The sequence below is a fragment of the Humulus lupulus genome, chromosome 2, assembly GCF_963169125.1.
Source record: "Humulus lupulus chromosome 2, drHumLupu1.1, whole genome shotgun sequence".
NCBI lineage: Eukaryota > Viridiplantae > Streptophyta > Magnoliopsida > Rosales > Cannabaceae > Humulus > Humulus lupulus.
The window spans coordinates 120,551,392-120,569,798 of record NC_084794.1 but is presented as its reverse complement, the minus strand read 5'-3'; the positions used below and the strand labels follow the sequence as shown (position 1 = coordinate 120,569,798).

The 18,407-nt window shown below is 34.5% G+C and overlaps 1 protein-coding gene and 1 long non-coding RNA gene across 3 annotated transcripts; one reads left to right on the top strand and one right to left on the bottom strand.

The window, feature by feature from the left end:
- Positions 1 to 14,867: 14,867 nt before the first annotated feature.
- Positions 14,868 to 15,852, bottom strand: LOC133818435 (uncharacterized). The gene is made up of 2 exons (XR_009885901.1): positions 15,463 to 15,852; positions 14,868 to 15,373 (listed from the first exon to the last, which is right to left on the bottom strand). It is a non-coding gene; the product is annotated as an uncharacterized LOC133818435 (long non-coding RNA).
- Positions 15,853 to 16,000: 148 nt separating this feature from the next.
- Positions 16,001 to 17,927, top strand: LOC133818434 (mitochondrial import inner membrane translocase subunit TIM17-2-like). Of its 2 annotated transcripts, none has more exons than XM_062251300.1 (2): positions 16,001 to 16,849; positions 17,575 to 17,927. In XM_062251300.1, the coding sequence occupies exon 1, from the start codon at positions 16,123 to 16,125 to the stop codon at positions 16,825 to 16,827; it is 705 nt and encodes a 234-aa protein (XP_062107284.1). In that variant the 5' UTR covers positions 16,001 to 16,122; the 3' UTR covers positions 16,828 to 16,849; positions 17,575 to 17,927. The 2 variants fall into 2 exon arrangements, with proteins under 2 accessions (XP_062107284.1, XP_062107283.1); XM_062251299.1 differs by lacking the exon at positions 17,575 to 17,927 and adding an exon at positions 17,116 to 17,482.
- The last annotated feature ends 480 nt before the right edge of the window (positions 17,928 to 18,407 follow it).

The window sequence follows — 18,407 nt, the reverse complement described above, 5'->3', positions numbered from 1 at the left end:
TGAACTAGTCATTAATGAGTTCAAAATTAGTAAAGTAAGTGAAAATCGCAATGGTCTAAACTATATCAGTATTCCAACTGTAGAATCTCTTTGATGCAAAATAGACTAATAAGAGAGTGAAAACTTTACTAAATATAGTGTATGTAGCAAACTATCAAAGATTAGAATTTACTATAAATTTGAATAAGGACAAAAATAATTATTTTATAATACTACTTACTAACCAAACAATTTATATGAAAATACATTACTATGCATGAGCAAGATTTAACAATTAAGAACCAAATCTTTAAGCAAATAAAATTATGGGGGGCTTCGTATAATATTAGAAAAGTAAAACCCAATATCAATTAATCATTGTGAACATGTCCATTATATTTAAGTTTAAAAAGAAATGAACTTGCAAAAGAAAAAGTCTCAAGGACTCATCAAACGTCTTAGTAACGACAAGATCATTAATACATGAAAATTCTAGTCATGAACAAGGTGAACATTAAAACTTCCTCAATTAAGCAAGAAATATTCCAAACAGGGGAAAACAAAATATTAAACGAAATAAAATAATTTTTCACTTTCTATTTCCTAGAGAGAGGATTCAATTATTAATATTAATAAAAACATTTGTAAAAATCATGGATGACCCCAATACAAATCACAAGATAAATTTGCTTGGAATACACACAACTGTAAGTACAAATCACAAGTTGCTTACTGCCAATAAGAAAAAGAAAAAAAAACACGCAATGTGTCACTAATGACTGACTATTAGTCTCTAACTCTCTGCAATGTGCACAATTGTCAAATGGCTAAGAGCTTAAGGAGCTATTCTAATTCTTAACAGTCCTTACATTTTCATGGCCAATATGGCAAAGGAGCTCAATATCTTCCTCAATTTAGTTGAAGCAACTGCTTAGGAGCAAATAAAAAGAAAAGGCCCAAAAGGAAGCCACATATATTAACTTCCCACAAAGCAAAATAAGAGCTCGATACATAATCTAAAATTTAAAAGACAAAAAAAAAAAGATCTACTAGTCTAAATCATATTATAAAAATCCTATCTAACAATCCAACAAAAAAAAAATCCACACGTTAACAAGCTTGCTAAATAAATTTACTATCAACTCATATTTGCATCAAATCTCATTACTACACACTTTACAACAGAGGCTTTATTATTAAGGAAACATCTTAATATCTTATTGATGTGAACCAATAAATCAAATAACCTCAATAATATAACTAAACAATTTGAAATAAGAATAATAAACAAAAAGTAACACTACAGAAATATACACAGCCATGAGGGAAAAAAAGGAATTGTATAGATTAACTTTTGATGGAATAAACTTACCATACAAATCAATTCCATAAGCACACCAGGAGGAACTTATTTGCTCAAGATCTAAAACAAGCTTCCATCTTCTTTTTCCTGAGTCCACAGGACTAAGCTTTGAGTATTCTTCCTCAATATGACCATATAAATACAAAGAACGTCAAGCTTGTATACCATTGTCATCTCATTATAATTTCTAAACAATACACCACCAACAAAAAGATAAATACAATATCTGAAGTCCAAACTGAATATGGATAATTATAAGTTAATGATGTACCTACTTCAAGAATTCTCTTTTTGATCATTTCTTCAATGTGTCTTTATTTATATTCAACACTTTGTAGCATATTAGTGAGATATTTATATACATCAAAAATAAGTTTTAACAATATGAGCAAAACAAATTATTAACAGTGTGACATTCCACAACAAAATATCTTTTTCAGGCCTTTTATCAAACAGTTTCATTTCATTATAAATAAAAACATTATAACATTTAACTTAATAAAAAGAAACTCCGAACAAATACCCCTATTTCCAAAAACCCATTAATCTAACTTTCTCATTGCTTAGGTTCATTCCTTGTATTTATTAGCAGCAAAAAAGGATGAGACAGTGTTAAAAATAACCATTGACATTCTAAAATTTAATATCACTTATAATTTTCACTTAGAAATATTGAAATCGTCTCAAATCAGCCAAGATATTTGGGAATCACAAGCTAATTTAATCATGAAAAGAAGAAACCTGTGCAATCACATTAAGATCCATGGAGCCTTTGCACAGTCACCAACACTTGTTTATGAATAAAGAGCGAGAACATAATTTTTTTCCATCAAACTAAGAAAGTATCTTATCCCTAAAAAAGCGGGGGAGAAAAGGATAACCCTAATAACCATTCCAAAAAAAAATTTAAAAAAAAGAGAATAAAGGTAAACGACACTTAAAACAACCATAATTCTAAAGTTATCCATCACCAAACCCTAGTAAAAAAACAAAAGTATTACTAACATAAAAAAAGAAGGCCAGTAAAAACCTATACAACAAAATCAAGTAATATCAATTAACCAAATTTAAAACCATACAAGTAACTAAGAAGAAAAGGACAATAGCTTTGATTATACATTTCTTAGTGCACAATAATTATGCCAACCTTCTACAATTTATATGCACACAAAATATTTAAACATTCCACTTTATATGCACAAAAAAATAGAAACATATATACGAAGCAATATAGAAACAACATACAACATGATAGATCCATGAAGTAATATAGAACATTTGTAAAATTATTTTGCTTAAGTGAATATATATGATTTAATAGTTATAGGTATACAGATAAGTTAAAAGATTGCTAGCTGAAATCAAAGAGAAACCTCAAGATCTCCTTCATAAGAAAAATCATTATGATCTAAACTAATTATAGTTTGTAAAACAATTTTAATAACAATGGACTGCCATTCTGTAACGACCCAACTACTCTAGACTTTTGGACCATTAACGAAACTATACATACAAATCCTTGGTAAAGCTTACATTGCAAAAATACCATAATTTTATTAGGAAACTTGTAAAAATAAGAGTTACTTACAAAAATACCAAGAAGGATATGGGATCCCATTGTCTTAAAAACAAAACATAATTTAAAATAAAGGAGTTACATAGCAAGTGCGGAAAAATTACACATAAACCCATAAATGAAAGACTACATCCTCGAAATCGAACTCTCGACTCCTTGAATCCATTCACCATCGATACACAATCTCCAAGCATCCACGAACCTTACCGCCACTAATAGCTATTTTCCTGCACATATAAACAAAAAGGAATGAGCCTAATGCCCAGCAAGGAAAATCTAACACATACTTCATATACATAAATTTGATAAGAAACATAAAGATATAACATAACACCTTATCATACACATACTATAATGGCCATTATTACTTGGGGTCCCATAGACTAAACAAGTCATATGCCCATGAGATTAGTGGGGTCCTACTAGCTAAGTAGGTCATATGCCCATAATCTATTTGGGGTCTTGTTAGTCATATGGGTCATATGCCCAAGCCTACAAACATACATATCATAACACTTATCATAACATAAGAAACATAAGATAACATAAGCATATAACATATAGATTCTATCCTATCTTCCTTACCAAAGTTACCGGGATGTGAGGACAGAGTTGGGACTTTTGGAACACTCCTAAAACCATATATAACAGGGTGAGTAGATTTGAAGAAAAAGAAATGAAAGGAATGGAAGGACTAAACCTTTGAGAAACATACTTACCAAAACCTTTTTGCTTAAGAACTTAGATTCCCCAACCAAAATAAAAATTAAGGTTAGAGGCTAAGTAGAAGACTATGAGAACTTAGAAGAACAAATACAGAAATGAACTAGAGTTTTGGGTTACCTTGAAGACTTGTAAGACCAATCTACACCTCAAATCGAAATACTATAAAACCTTACTTCCCAAAGTGTTTGATAAGCTTATGATGATCAAGCTTATGATTCCCCAACCCAGGTGTTTACACTCTCACACTCACTTAGCACTTGCAGCCTCTGAACTTAGAGCAAAAGATGAATAATGGCTGGGTACTAGGTCCTATTTATAGAGTTTAGGAATGAAAGGATCTTAATTTTACTTGAATAAAAATAATAGCTTTTTAGGTGAAAATAATTTGAATAATCGTTCAGTAGAGGCTGAAGACTCGTTCAAAAAGGTGTTGGACTTATCAAGTGGTTGAATGGCTGAATGGAAAAAGAATTCAAAATGTTTCAAAATATACTGAATGAGGCGATATATCGCCCCTTGTAGGCGATATATCGCCTGGGCCAGTATACCCGAGGCTGTCGTGCATCGTCTCGTGTTTTCCGTATCTACGTGCTGCGATATATCGTCCCCTATAGCTGCGATATATCGACACATGCTGATTATTTAAACACGAAATTACACATTTTTAGCTAATTTTGAATGGAGTAAACAGCCTTGACTAAGCCCTCAACGTATTCAAAGCTGCTGACTGACCTTATAGCATTCAAACTTTTCCTTTATTAAATTTAATCCTCAAAATACTTAATCCTTAATCATCCATACATAACATGTGCTTAAAATCCTATTGGTTGTTATCTAAACCTTATAGTATAATAAATATTATCCTTAATATCAGTCATATTAATCAAACCTTAGGTTAAACTTAATATTCTTAAACTATAGGTTAAACTTAGAAAATCTACAAGTACTACTATGAGTGTCCAAATAATTCCCGGTCTGAACCAAAAATCCACAGTTACAAAGATAATGATATAAATACTATAATACTACTATCTATCTTAGCTAAGTAAAGTTCTTGGACTCTACACATTCAAACTCAAAGTCACAATTTAAATCAATATCCAATATAAAACAGAAACCACCCAAAGACCTCAATACGGCTATTGCATCAAGAGCAATGACCATACGAAATTACCAAATCCTTACAACAGATTTACAAACCCCCTTAAAAAACTCTCTAAAACATAAAAATCTACTAAAAACTCAAAGGCAACACCATTAATTAGAGGCAAAACTAACAAAATCTACTAAAAAGTAAACAAAAAAAGTCCAAAACCAGTTTTGATACACAAATCTTAAACAAAAGTTAGAACAAATTCATAAATATGATACTCACAAATCAAAACATACAATAAAATCTATCATAGAAAAAACTCATGGCTATGAAATATAATCCTAAATCTGAAGCAAAAAAAAAAAAAAAAAACTCGTAGAAAAATCCTACTGAAACTTTGTTGCAAATCCCATAAACTATGAATTCGAAAAAAAAATTCCAACCGCACAGAGAAAACTAGAAATGCATAACTCTAAACAAAGAAAACAAAAAGAGAGGGCAGAAGAAAAAACCTCTGTCTCACACCAGCTGCACTTTACCGTGAAGACGAGTTGGACCCCTCGCCGAACCCAAGAGCAAACTAGAGTTGTCCTTCCCCGCAAGACCACAAGCACCTAGATTCGTCACAACCACGAGGCCAAAGTCGTTGAGGATACCCATTCGTAGCTTTAGCGCATGGATGAAAGAAAAAAAGAAGGATGAAGAAAGGCTGAGAGGTGCAGAGCAGGGAGGAGGAGAAGAAGCGATGGGGGTGGAGAAGAAGAAAGGGGTAGAGCAATGTTAGAATCAAATTTTTGCCTAATTTGAAAGAGAGAGAGCAATGTCAGATGGAGAATAGCATAACTAAACCTAGATGAAAAGAGAAAATGGGAGTGTGGTATTATTTGTTAGCGAGCGGGAAACTGAAAATACTAAGACCCGCGACTTTTAGTTTTTCATTTCGCGCCTGTACTAATTGTTTTTTTTTTGGGGGGAGTTATTTATAGCTTAGGTGGCTAAGCGCTATCAACCAAACGTAATAAATAGCTTTTATTCTTGTAGTGATTTGTACGAAAATTGTGTTGAGGTATATGACGGTTTTAAAAAAGAAGTCTTTAGCTTAAAAGTTGTGTTGTTGTGGTCTGTTAATGAGTTCCTGGCTAATGGTAATTTATCAGGGTTAAGTACAAAAGGTTACCAAGGATTTCCAATATGTTGCACTAACACAAGGGCTCTTCATCTGTCGAATGGGCACAAAATGTATTATATGAGTCATAGACGATACTTGCCCCTAAATCATCATTATAGGAAAAAAAAAAAGCATTTTATGGTGATAAAGGACAAGGTGTTGCTCCTTTTCCACTTTCGAGGCAAAAAATTCTTAAAGAAGTAGAGAAAATTGATTTCAAGTGTGGAAAAATGAAGAAAAATAAGAAAGTAAATGGATGTTTCCAAAGGAATTCAATTTTATTCGTCTCCCTTACTAGAAAGATTTACTTATTCGACATTGTTTGGATGTCATACATATAAAAAATGTGTGCGAAAGTATTATAGTTACATTACTTTATATTCCTGGTAAAACTAAGGATGGTTTAACTAGTCATTTAGATCTTGTTGAAATGGGTATATGAATTGATTTAGCACCCGAAGAGAAAGGTAAACGCACATATTTACCTCCTTCTTGTTTCACGTTGTCCAGAGAATAGAAAAAAGTTGTATGTAAACCATTTGTAGAGATGAAAGTGCCTGATGGCTATTCATCTAACATTCGTAACTTGGTATCCATGGGGGATTTGAAGCTGATGGGTATGAAACCACATGATTGTCATATATTAATGCAACAATTACTTCTGATTGCCATCCGGTTAATCTTACCGAAAAAAGTTCGAGATTGTTTAACAATTTTTTGCATATTCTTCAATCATTTATGCGAAAAAGAATTATATATGAAAAAATTGGATGCATTGCATTGTAAGATAGTGGAAACTCTATGCAACCTTGAAATTTTTTTTCTGCCATCCTTCTTTGACACTATGATACATTTAATGGTTCATCTAGTAAGGGAAGCCAAGTTGTGGACTAGTTTGGGCGAGATGGATGTATCCATTTGAAAGGAGTATGAAGGTGTTGAAAAGTTATGTGCGTAATCACTATCGTCCTGAAGCTAGCATGGTTGAATGTTATATATTGGAAGAGGCAGTATAATTTTTCTCAGAATACATGAGTGGGGTTGAGGCAATCGGAATCAACATGCCACAGAATAACTCAGATGGGGTTGATAAAGGACTATGAGGGAACATAACAGTGATCACCATATCTAGGGTGGAATTATATCAAGCTCAATTAGTTGTGATGGAAAATAATCCCAAGATTCAATCATATTTAATGTAAGTAGAGAATACATTTCAATCATATATATTAGAGTAGTGATTTTCTTTTTGTTGTTTAAACTTTTTTGTACTCTTTTTTCTGTTTTAGTGATCACATGGAGTTATTACAGTCGATGATTCCAAACAAGATTGAAAATAAGCATAAATGGGTTATAGATGAGCATATTAAAATGTTTTGTCGGCGGCTAAAGAATACAATTTTGACGAGTTGGGAGAACAAAATCATGGAGTATCGATTGAGTCAAGCGCATATCTCCTGGAGCAAGCATTGATGTAATAAAGCACCAAGCTTACATTTCGGTGGGAAATGATTTCATACTAACTCAAGAGATGATGCTCGACTAGTTCAAAATAGTGGAGAAAGTATAGTTGCAGAAGCTATAAATTTTGCCGGTGCAAAAGATAATAACCCAATTTTAGGTACAATGACATACTACGGGATTGTTGAAGAAATACAGAAGATAGATTATTCATTATTTCGTATTCCTCAATGTTCTTGGGTAGACAACAATACTGGAGTTAAAACTGACGAACTTGGATTCACTCTGGTTGATTTAAGTAAGAAGGGAAGCATGAAGGACCATTTTTTCATGGCTGCCCAAACAAAACAAGTGTTTTATATAATTGATCCAGTTAATGATAAATGGTCAATCGTTTTATCAGTTCCCGAGAGGAAGTTCTCAGAAAAGATGACGATGAAAATGATGATTTATATCATGACTATTTCATTGTTGGACAACCGATACATGAACAAGTTGAGAATATTCAGGATAATGATAATGATAGCGATAGCGACACCGATGATCATGATTATCTTAGAAACGACATCGAAGAAGGAACATGGGTCGATTGTGAATCAACCAAAAAGAAAATAAAACATGAATCATAAGTTATATAATACTTGTGTTTATTTATTTGTGTAATTCATTAATTTAAAATAATACTAATTGATTTATATGTTGTAGATGACAAATTAATGAGATGACAATAAACAACCGCCATGGATAATATTGGACCCCATCTATGATGTTTGGTATGAGGTATGTATCAATTCAACTTGAACTCAATATGTTATGTGATAACAAACTGTTAGAGGAGTTTGAATATATTAGATATTTATCCGTAGTGAAGTAGGTTCTGAGATAAAATTGTGTGTTGCGGAGATAACAAAAGGTTGAGAACATGTGTGTCGCAGTGAAGTAGGTTCTGTGAATTATGTGTGTTGCGGTGGTTTATAGACGAAAGTATGCATGTTGTTTGTTGTGTGTTTTGTTTGAATTGAATTTATATGTACTAATAATTTTGGATATGCTATAGAAACTGAGGAAAATCTACCGAATTTTTTTTATGATATTAATTTATTAATTGAAAATATTTTTGGATATGTAATATGCATGATTGATTCTACATGTGCATTTGGGAAAGTATGCACCCAAATTCACGACAGCTATACAAATTTTTTGACACCTAACATCTTTCTATTAGTAATGATGAAAGGAAACATAATACGGTGGACCTTATAGCCAAATGAATGATAAATATGGATAGACGAAGCCAAATATATTTCATTCCTTTGATTGTTGAGTATGAACGGACTACATAACTATTATCACTACTATGTTTGGATTTTAATCTTATAATAATTATAATTTATTATTGTTTTAGTCGACATTGGATGTTGGGTCTCATGATGATGTAACGACCCTAAAAACATACATGACCAAATCATGCGAAAATTTAAAAAAATTTACTGTTAACTCATCGTACCGAAAATTCATATAAAAAAAACTTTTAAAAGATCCTGTCCGCAAACTTTTAGTTCAGCAAACAGAATTAGACATACTCTTTCACAAAGTTTAAGCAAAACAAATGTCATAAAATAAATAATAAGCTCCCAACATTTCTTTTCAAAATGGTGTTCCATAAAAAACCTCCCTAGGTCGGGCCACATGCACATATCAATAAGCAGACTCCAGCGATCACTACTACACTTTTCTTTTGCACTTACCTACAACATGAAACAACTATGCAAGCAAAAACGCTTAGTAAGAATAGCCTTGCACACAAATATACTAAACCCAGTAACAAGTTTCCCGAAGGTAGTTATCACTATCGATCATTAGGGTATTGGATAAATCCCAACCCTATCATACAATTCTCAAACAATAGCCAAATCAAAATCAAATACTTTGATTGTACCTAACAAACAACGTTACACATATCATGATAACATGCACTCAGAGAATCCCAGAACATTCAACATATATAACAATTATCATAACTAATCAATGAATCAAAAGAAAGGGAGTCGGGCCTAAACCTATTTCTATCATTTATGTCCTAGCTCCATCCCAGACTATATTACCAATATCCTGACTCTAACCCAGACTATATTGTTACCATGTCCTGGATCCAACCTGGACCATATTACCATTGCACTGGCTCCAACCCGAACTATATTAGCATTGTCTTGGCATCATCCCAGACTATATACTTACCATGTCCAGGCTCCAACCCAGACTATATTTCCATTGTCCTGGATTCAGCCCAGACTATATACTTACCATATCCTGGCTCCAACCCAGACTATATACTTACCATGTCCTGGCTCCAACCCAAACTATTTTATGTTAGGATTCTGGCTCCAACATTATTCTAACATTTATTAGAACATTTGTTTTCACTGCTTCGACATTATTGTTCCAATTTTATTATTTGTATTAAATTATTTAGTTTTCTATGCTTTATTACTATCTTTGTTGTGATTGAGTTGTGTTGTACATTTGCAACATTTGAAAAAAGAGAAAGATTTGATGGTGTTTTACTTTTTAACTAAAAAAATTGTTTTTGCTTTTAAAAGTTAAAAATTATTTTTTTGAAAACAAGTATGAGTATTTGACATTGTTTTAAAAAAAAAACATTTTTTAAAACACAAAGTTACAAAAAATAGAAAATTTTGATAACAACAAAAAATTGAGGGTGTTTAACTCCTTAACAAAAAGATTATTTTTTGTTTTTAAAACCTGAAAATTGTTTTCTAAAAACAAGTAGAAGTGTTTGACATTGTTTTCATAAAACAATTTTTAAAAATAAAGTTACAAAATACAAAAAATTAAAAGAACAACATAAAGTTGTTTTTAGTTGTTCTTAATTTTTTTTGTCAATTTTTTTCTCACATAACATTTTTAATTATTATTATCTCACATCACTTTCTCTCTCATTAATTTATCTCTTCTTACTTTTTCTTTCTTTTACTTTCTCTAACATCACTTATCTTTTCATTATTTTCTCTCTCATTACTTCTTATATCCTCATTTTCTGCCTCCTTATTTTTTCTACCTCGTCATTTTCTCTTTTATTTTTTTTTTGCATCAATTTATCTCTTCTTAATTTTTATTCCTCAAAATTTCTCTTCTTAGTTTTTCTCTCCTTATTTTTTCATCACTTTTTATTTCACATTATTTTATTACAAAATTTTAAAAGATTTTTCTATATGTAAATATATTTATTAATTTTTTATTTAAGATTTTTTTTTAAAAAAAAACTAAAATATTATTTTTAAAAAATATTAATTAAAACTACAAAAATTGTTTTCTGTTCTCATTTCTAAAAACACAATTTTAAAAGCAAAAAAACAAAAAACAATACCATGCCATTAATTTTTTTTTTTACTTTTAGTTATTTATTGGAGACTTTTTTATCTCCAATTTACTTTTTTCCATTTTTCCGTCCTACCAAACAACTCTTTTTTTTTTGGGTTATTACCGGCGAAAATACCCAATGTTTACATGGTGTTCCACTTATACACCTAATCTTTATTTTTCGCGGTGAATATACTCAAACCCACATGAACTGTGTCTCCGTCACTACTTTACCCCTAACAGCGTTAAAAACGCTTACGTGGCCAATTGCGTGTACAAAACCAGACACATGTGCTTTAAAATATTAACTGCAAATCAAAAAAAAAATTTCCAACGGCTTGAACAGGGAATGATTTCTTTATACCCACATTTCATGTAGAAAAGGCAAACCCACATTCAAAGTTTTTTCTGAAACTAATTTCTTGAGACTACGAAGATCACAGAGGACGACGACGAAGACTGAGGACGAAAAACCCCCTGCTTTTTACCATTTCGGATTGAGGAGGACGACGAAGAATGAGGACGAAGAACCCCCTGCTTTTTACCGTTTCGGATTGAGGACGACGACGAAGTAGGAGGAGGAACTGGAACAAAATGCCCATGCTTCGGACTGAGGACGAAGAACCCCTTGGATATGGTAAGCCCCTGACTGTGTTGTGCATGTACTTTTGTGGGATATTCTTTGTTTTGTTTGGGTAATGTGTTTTGTCGTATATCACATGAGTTTGTCCATTTTCCCACTAACTTTCTTTGTATTTTTTTATTATCTGATATGCTAGATCTGTGTGGGGGCCATTTTACTGTGGCAATGCACCATGAAGGAAATTTCTTCACTCCATTTGGCAACAAAAGGTATCATGGAGGTAAAGTTTCTTTTTTTGACTGGAATCACACTGATTACTTCAGTAGATATGAGTTGGATTGGATGGTGCAATGCTTAGGGTATAAATTGCCTGTGGGTTTTTTGTGGAAGCCTAAGGAGAAGCATTTGAATTTGGCTGAAATGGTAATTGGTGATAAACAAGTTATTGAAATGGTTGAAGATATGATGAGGAGAAAGTATAGACAAGTGGATATTTTTGTGGTCCAACCAGAAAGAACTTTGGAGTTGGAATGGAGTAAGGAGAAAGATGCAATTCCTTATATCCCAGAACTTTCTAAGAAGACGGTGTGCACTATAGAAGAGTTGCCTGATGATACAACTATCCCAGCAGATGTAGTGGTCAACCCATTATCAAATGATGAAGATCCTTGGTTTGATCACAATGAAATTAGATATGAGGATGGTCCTGAAGTTGTAGACATTGACTCTGTGAACTCTGAAGATGAGGACCCTTTTTTTGTTGTCAATATGCCAGAGGAATGGACACAATCTAGTTGTGTCATTGAAGACTTGCCTGATGATGCAGATGTATTTGTCGATGTGGTTGTCAATCCAAAACTCAATTGTGCTGCAGAAGAGGCCCAAGTTGGAGAAGAGGTTGAATATGAGTATGAGTATAATGATTTTGGCCCAAGTCAAAATGATGAAGCTGATGTTGGTGAGAATATTCAGAGTGAAGGTGATGTTGGTGAAAGAGGTCTAGAGAGTCAGCATGATGAAGCTGCTGTTAATGAGAATGGGCAAAATGAAGGTGAAGCTGCTGTTAATGAGAATGGGCAAAATGAAGGTGAAGGTAATGAAGAGTCTGAATTTGTTATGGAGGAGGAGGAGTACATGCAGAATGAGGGTGAGGCTGAAGAGATGTTTGCTAATGCTAATCCTGCAACATGGTGGCATTCAGTTACAGACGGTTGTAGCCAAGCTGATCCAAATGATGATGAAGGTGCTTATGTTAGTGAGGAAGACCTACAAAGTTTGTCTAGTTCAGATGAGGATGGTAATGCCAGGAGGAGAAAAAGATCCAACAACCAATTCAATCATGCAACAAACATGGATAACTTCAGATTTAAATTAGGCATGCTTTTTGCTACCGTGGACCAATTTAGAACTGCATTGAAGGAGCATTTTATTAAGATTAACAGGGAGTATGTTTGGCTGGCCAATGACCAAAGTCGGGTAAGGGCAAAATGCAAGAGTGCAGGCTGCAATTGGGTCATTTATGCAAGAGTCCAACTGTCAGACAAGCGCTCATTCAGGGTAAATACATTGGTGGATAGGCACACGTGTGGATTGGTTTTCAACAACAAACATGCAACCTCCAATTGGCTTGCAAAGCATTATCTTGAACAGTTCAAAATAAACCCAAACTTAACTTACTCTGGTTTCATGCAGCTAACAACACGTACTCAGTTTTCAAGAACAACAAGGTCAACTTTCTACAGAGCAAAGAACTGTGCAAGAGTGATGTTAGAAGGAACTATAAGGGAACAATATGCCATACTTGAAGATTATTGCAAGCAACTGTTAGAGACAAATCCTGGGAGCACATCAATATTGAAAACCAGAATGCGGGATGGAAAGAGGTTATTTGAAAGGGTGTATATATGTCTTAAAGCTTGTAAAGATGGATTCGTCAATGGTTGTAGGCCCCTTATCTGCTTGGATGGTTGTTTTTTAAAAGGATATTGCAAAGGAATGTTATTAGCTGCAATTGGCAAGGATGCAGCAAATGCCATGTTTCCAGTGGCTTATGCTGTAGTGGAGAAGGAGTACACAGGTAGCTGGACATGGTTTTTAAATTTATTGAAGGAGGATTTGAAGATTGATGAACCAGAGAGATTAACAATGATTTCAGATAGGCAAAAGGGCTTAGAAAAGGCATTAAGTACTGTATTTCAAGGTTCGGAAGTGAGATTCTGTGTGAGACATATGCATGCCAATTTCAAGAAGCAATTCCCTGGACTCTTACTTAAGCAAATGATGTGGGCCGCTGCAAGGGCAACAACTAAAGTGGAATGGAAAAATAGGATGAATGAAATTAAGCAAGAGAATTTCAAGGCGTATGAATGGCTGATGAAAAAAAACCCAGAAGAATGGACCAAGTCTCATTTCAGGGAGCATGTGAAATGTGACCTTCTTATTAATAACCTCTGTGAAAGTTTCAACAATGCCATTCTTGATGCCAGAGATAAATCTATTATCACTTTGCTAGAAAATATTAGGCATTGGATGATGAGTTTGTTCTGCAATAGAAGAATGAGTGTCTCTAAGTGGGTGCATCCTGTTTCCAAAAGAATTATGGACATCATTGAGAAAAACAAGAATGTTGCTAAGCATTGTTTCCCTATGCTTGCTGGAGGTGGTAAGTTCCAGGTAAATTTATTGCAAAGCATCAATGCTCAGTCATTTGTTGTGAACTTGGAAACGAAAACATGCACATGTAGGCTATTCCAATTGTCTGGCATACCATGTGGGCATGCTTTAGCTGCTATCTGGTTTTCAAACCTAGATCCAGTGGGATTCATAGATGACTACTACAAGAGGCAAGCATATGAAGAAACTTATGCGACACCAATCGAACCAATGCCTAGCCCAGATAAGTGGCCTGACACTGGTCTGAATCCGATACAATTTTACCTGGAAGGCCTAAAAAGTCTAGAAACAAAGAGGCAGATGAACCACCACCTACTACTGCAACAAAGGCTAGGAGAGTTGGCCAAGTTAATCACTGCAGCAATTGCAAGCAAACAGGCCATTCACGAGCAACATGCAAGAATGCAACTATGGAGGTAATCTTGGTACACGGTATGCCAGACTTGTATTCATTTGCAGTTAAAATGAATGTGATTTGCTTAAGTATGATGAGTTATGTTTTTGGTTTAATTACATCCTGCAAGGCAAAAAAAGAGAGGAAGACCACCATCTCAGAATCCTACTACTGAAACTATTAAAAGGAAGGAGCGAGCTAAGAGACAGAAGCAAAGGAATGGTGGTTCCACATCTCAGACCAACTAAGAAGCTGATCTTTAATCTTAAACCCTTTTGATGTAGAAAACTTGTTTTCTTTTTGGTGTAGTCGCCATACAATATAGGCATTACCATACTTTTGACATGTACATATTCAGTCTGACTTTATCAATATTTTGGGACATCTTGGCCATTAGGAATACTTTTGACATGTAGACATTATGCTACTTAATATGTCATATTTTTGCTCTGTAAAGTTGAAAATATTAATCAATGACAAAATATCTGGTTTGGTGCATCATTCTATTATGCTTGAAAGCAACACTAAATAAATATATCTCTTTTACATTCAATGAAGCCCTGATTTTTTTTTTCAGAGAAGGGTCGAACACTAAATAAAATACATAATTTTTATTATGCTTGAAAGCAACATTAAATACAATAAACAGTGAAGTCGAACATTACATAATTTTTTTCAGCCAATACACAATTACATAAAAAAAAAAAAACATCATCTTCCTCACATTTCCCTTTACCAACCAGGAACTTGCATGAACTCTTCCATCCAAACTCCCATTCATATAGCCACAATTTTGACATTGAAAAGACTCCACACTAGGTTCAAAGCAAGACTCATATCTATCTTCATATTCATAATATCTGCCCAGATCACCATCAAACTCACGTACTCTTCTTAGCGAACCAGGTATCACCATCTTTGACCTTTCACACATAGGGGGGTCAATCCATTGGAAATAGTTACAACCCCCATTCCACTGTTCACAAATAGTTTTCTTGAATTAATTTATTTCCAAGCTAATAATATATAAAGGAAAAAGAAGACAAAAAATATAAACAGGCTCACTTTCATCCTATAGCAAGATTTGAACCATCTCCCTGGATTATCATCGGTCCATGATGTCCTCTCCACTGTTTCTGCCCCACAATCACAATGCTTACGACAAGCTTGATATACACCTTGTGCCCTAGATCTCGACGACCTCATTTTGGCTCCACCTCGGTTTATTGATTCGCCCCAAGACACACTTGGGTCTTCCCCTTTCATCTCTTCTCTCTTCTTCTTCTTCTTCTTCTACAATGGAGATCTCTCGTGCATATGGTATTTAAGGATTTAAAGCTTTTTTTTTTTCAATCAATAATTAAAAACTTACCTGGGCTAAATGATGTGTCTGGTTTTGTACACGCAATTGGCCACGTAAGCGTTTTTAACGCTGTTAGGGGTAAAGTAGTGACGGAGACACAGTTCATGTGGGTTTGAGTATATTCACCGCGAAAAATAAAGATTGGGTGTATAAGTAGAACACCATGTAAACATTGAATATTTTCGCCGGTAATAATTTTTTTTTTTTTTTTTTTTGACTCTTTTTATTCTTTTCGCCTCACTTTTGTCTTCTCAATTTTTTTTACGGAAGGAAGCTCTAGTCGATCTCCTTCTCTACACCGCTCGGCGAAACCAGAAACCCTAAAAAGAGTTTGGGAGATCTTTTACACAAAATTATCTCCCATGGGAACTCCAGAGACTTCTCGGGAGCCCTGCCCCGATCGTATTCTCGACGATATCGGCGGCGCGTTCGGCATGGGGGCCGTCGGCGGTTCTGCTTTCCACTTCCTCAAGGGTGTCTACAACTCTCCCAAGGGGGCGCGACTAGTCGGCGGCTCCCAAGCCGTTCGGATGAACGCGCCTCGAGTAGGCGGAAGCTTCGCCGTATGGGGCGGCTTATTCTCCACCTTCGACTGCACCATGGTATACGTCCGCCAAAAGGAGGATCCTTGGAACTCGATCATCGCCGGTGCTTCCACGGGTGGCTTCCTCCAGATGCGCCAGGGTTTAGGCGCGGCTTCTCGATCGGCTGTCTTTGGCGGCGTCCTCTTGGCTCTGATCGAAGGGGCTGGGATCATGCTTAATAAAGTCTTCAGCGAACAACAACAGGTGCCTATCATGATAGATGATCCCGCTACTAATGTGGCTGGAATGCCTGGCTTTCCTCCTACAGGGCAATTGCCGGGTCGGCTACCAACACAACAAGTTCCGGAGGTAGCTTCCGCTTCCGCTTCTGATTCGGGTTCAGTTTCAGGTTCTAGTTCGTGGCTTGGAGGATGGTTAGGTAGGGGGGATAAGAAAGAGCCCCAGGCAGCAAGTAGTGGAAGCGAGACGAAGATTTTGGAAAGCTTTGATGCGCCCCCAGTGCCTAGCTTCGAGTACAAGTGATTTGGGGTGTTTGGTTAAGAAGGTATGCTCGTGGACGAGAGTTTTTGCGAAAAATTGCATTAGAAAATATTTACACCAGCATAAATTTTACACTACGTTTCACTTTTGTATGGGAGATGCTAATTATATGCTGCAAAATTTAGTTTTTGAAATGTAGTTAGTTACCTATGGTGTTGCTTCAATATAATGGTTGAAATTACGACTGTTAATAGCTGTGGTTTGGTTAACTGCCAATTAACTCAATCCATCATTGTTGTTTGTGATTGGCATTTAATTGAGCTTTTGAAGTCTGCTATCTTGGGTTGAAGCTGAAATGACACTTTGTCCAATGGCTTTCACTTTCCTCTGATGGTAGTTGTGGATGCATCATGAAGAGAAGAGGTAGGGAATATTTGATGGTGGAGCAGAGCAACTGCTAAGATTTATTTGTAATGTGTTATATTTTAGTTTACTAAAGGATACTTTTTTGTTTACTTTACTTTTTTTGTTTGTTTGGAGAGTGGTTCATGATTTTTAATCACTAATGAAAATTTCTCTTGTTTTCTTTACAATACACCACGTTTAAGTTGTTGGCAAAGCTTTCTGTTTGTAGAAGAAAACAGGTGATAGTGCATTTCTGATTAATAGAAAAACAACTTCAACCACTTTCATGCCATTAAGCCTCTCTCGTTATATCTTTCTTTATACAAAAAGCTGATATGTCTCTATGAAGCTTAGCAACTCTGTATTATCTTGTGTCATTTATAGAGATCATCATACCTCAAGATCGCCGAACAATCTCAATATTAATTAGATGCACATTATGTGCTGTGATGATGAAGCTCCAATGGATGCACATTGGGTACTCACTGAGCTGGCACGGAAGGAAGGGAAGAGCAGTAAGCATATTTTGTATGTAAATTATAGTTGACTCTCTCTTTTGTATTTCGTTTAGTATCTTTTTTCTTGGGCGAGTTCAAAGCATGAAGCCCAACTAGATGCTAGTTTTTTCTTTTGAGGGTATTAATGTAGTTTTCAGATCATTCTTCTTTTAGCACTTTTCTTCCAATATACAGTTATTATATTATTAAGATTACAATACCTAATTTGCATTTCTCATAGCCTGTGCTTCGGCTTAGTCCCTTCTTCTTTTTTAATAAATTTCTCGGATTCTTTTAGAATCAGAATATGCTGATTTGTTTTGATGCCTAGATATTCACCATCATCTTGCCCTGGTTCATCATGAAACAATCAGGCGACTTCAGTTGTAATCTTGCAAGATAAGGTAGAGAATTGGGTGTATGGAGAGGAGATAATAAATCCTCTTGCCCACAAGAGGGGATGAGAGGATAGTGAATCATCTTAAACATCCCATTTGGAATCTTTCTTGATAAAAGATTGATACTTTCCCTCATCATTTGTATAAAATTATAATTACACATTCTCAAAATATTATTAAAAATAAATAAATACTCATCCTTTATTTTTATCAAAATACAAAATTGATATCTAATTATCAATTAATACTATCTGGTTACAAAAATTATATATAGTTTGGTACAAATTTAAATTTTTAATATTTCCAAATTATCTCTTATTTT

Coding starts and splice junctions, on each gene's coding strand:
- LOC133818434 (XM_062251300.1), top strand. CDS start 16,123: ATGGGAACTCCAGAGACTTCTCGGGAGCCCTGCCCCGATCGTATTCTC.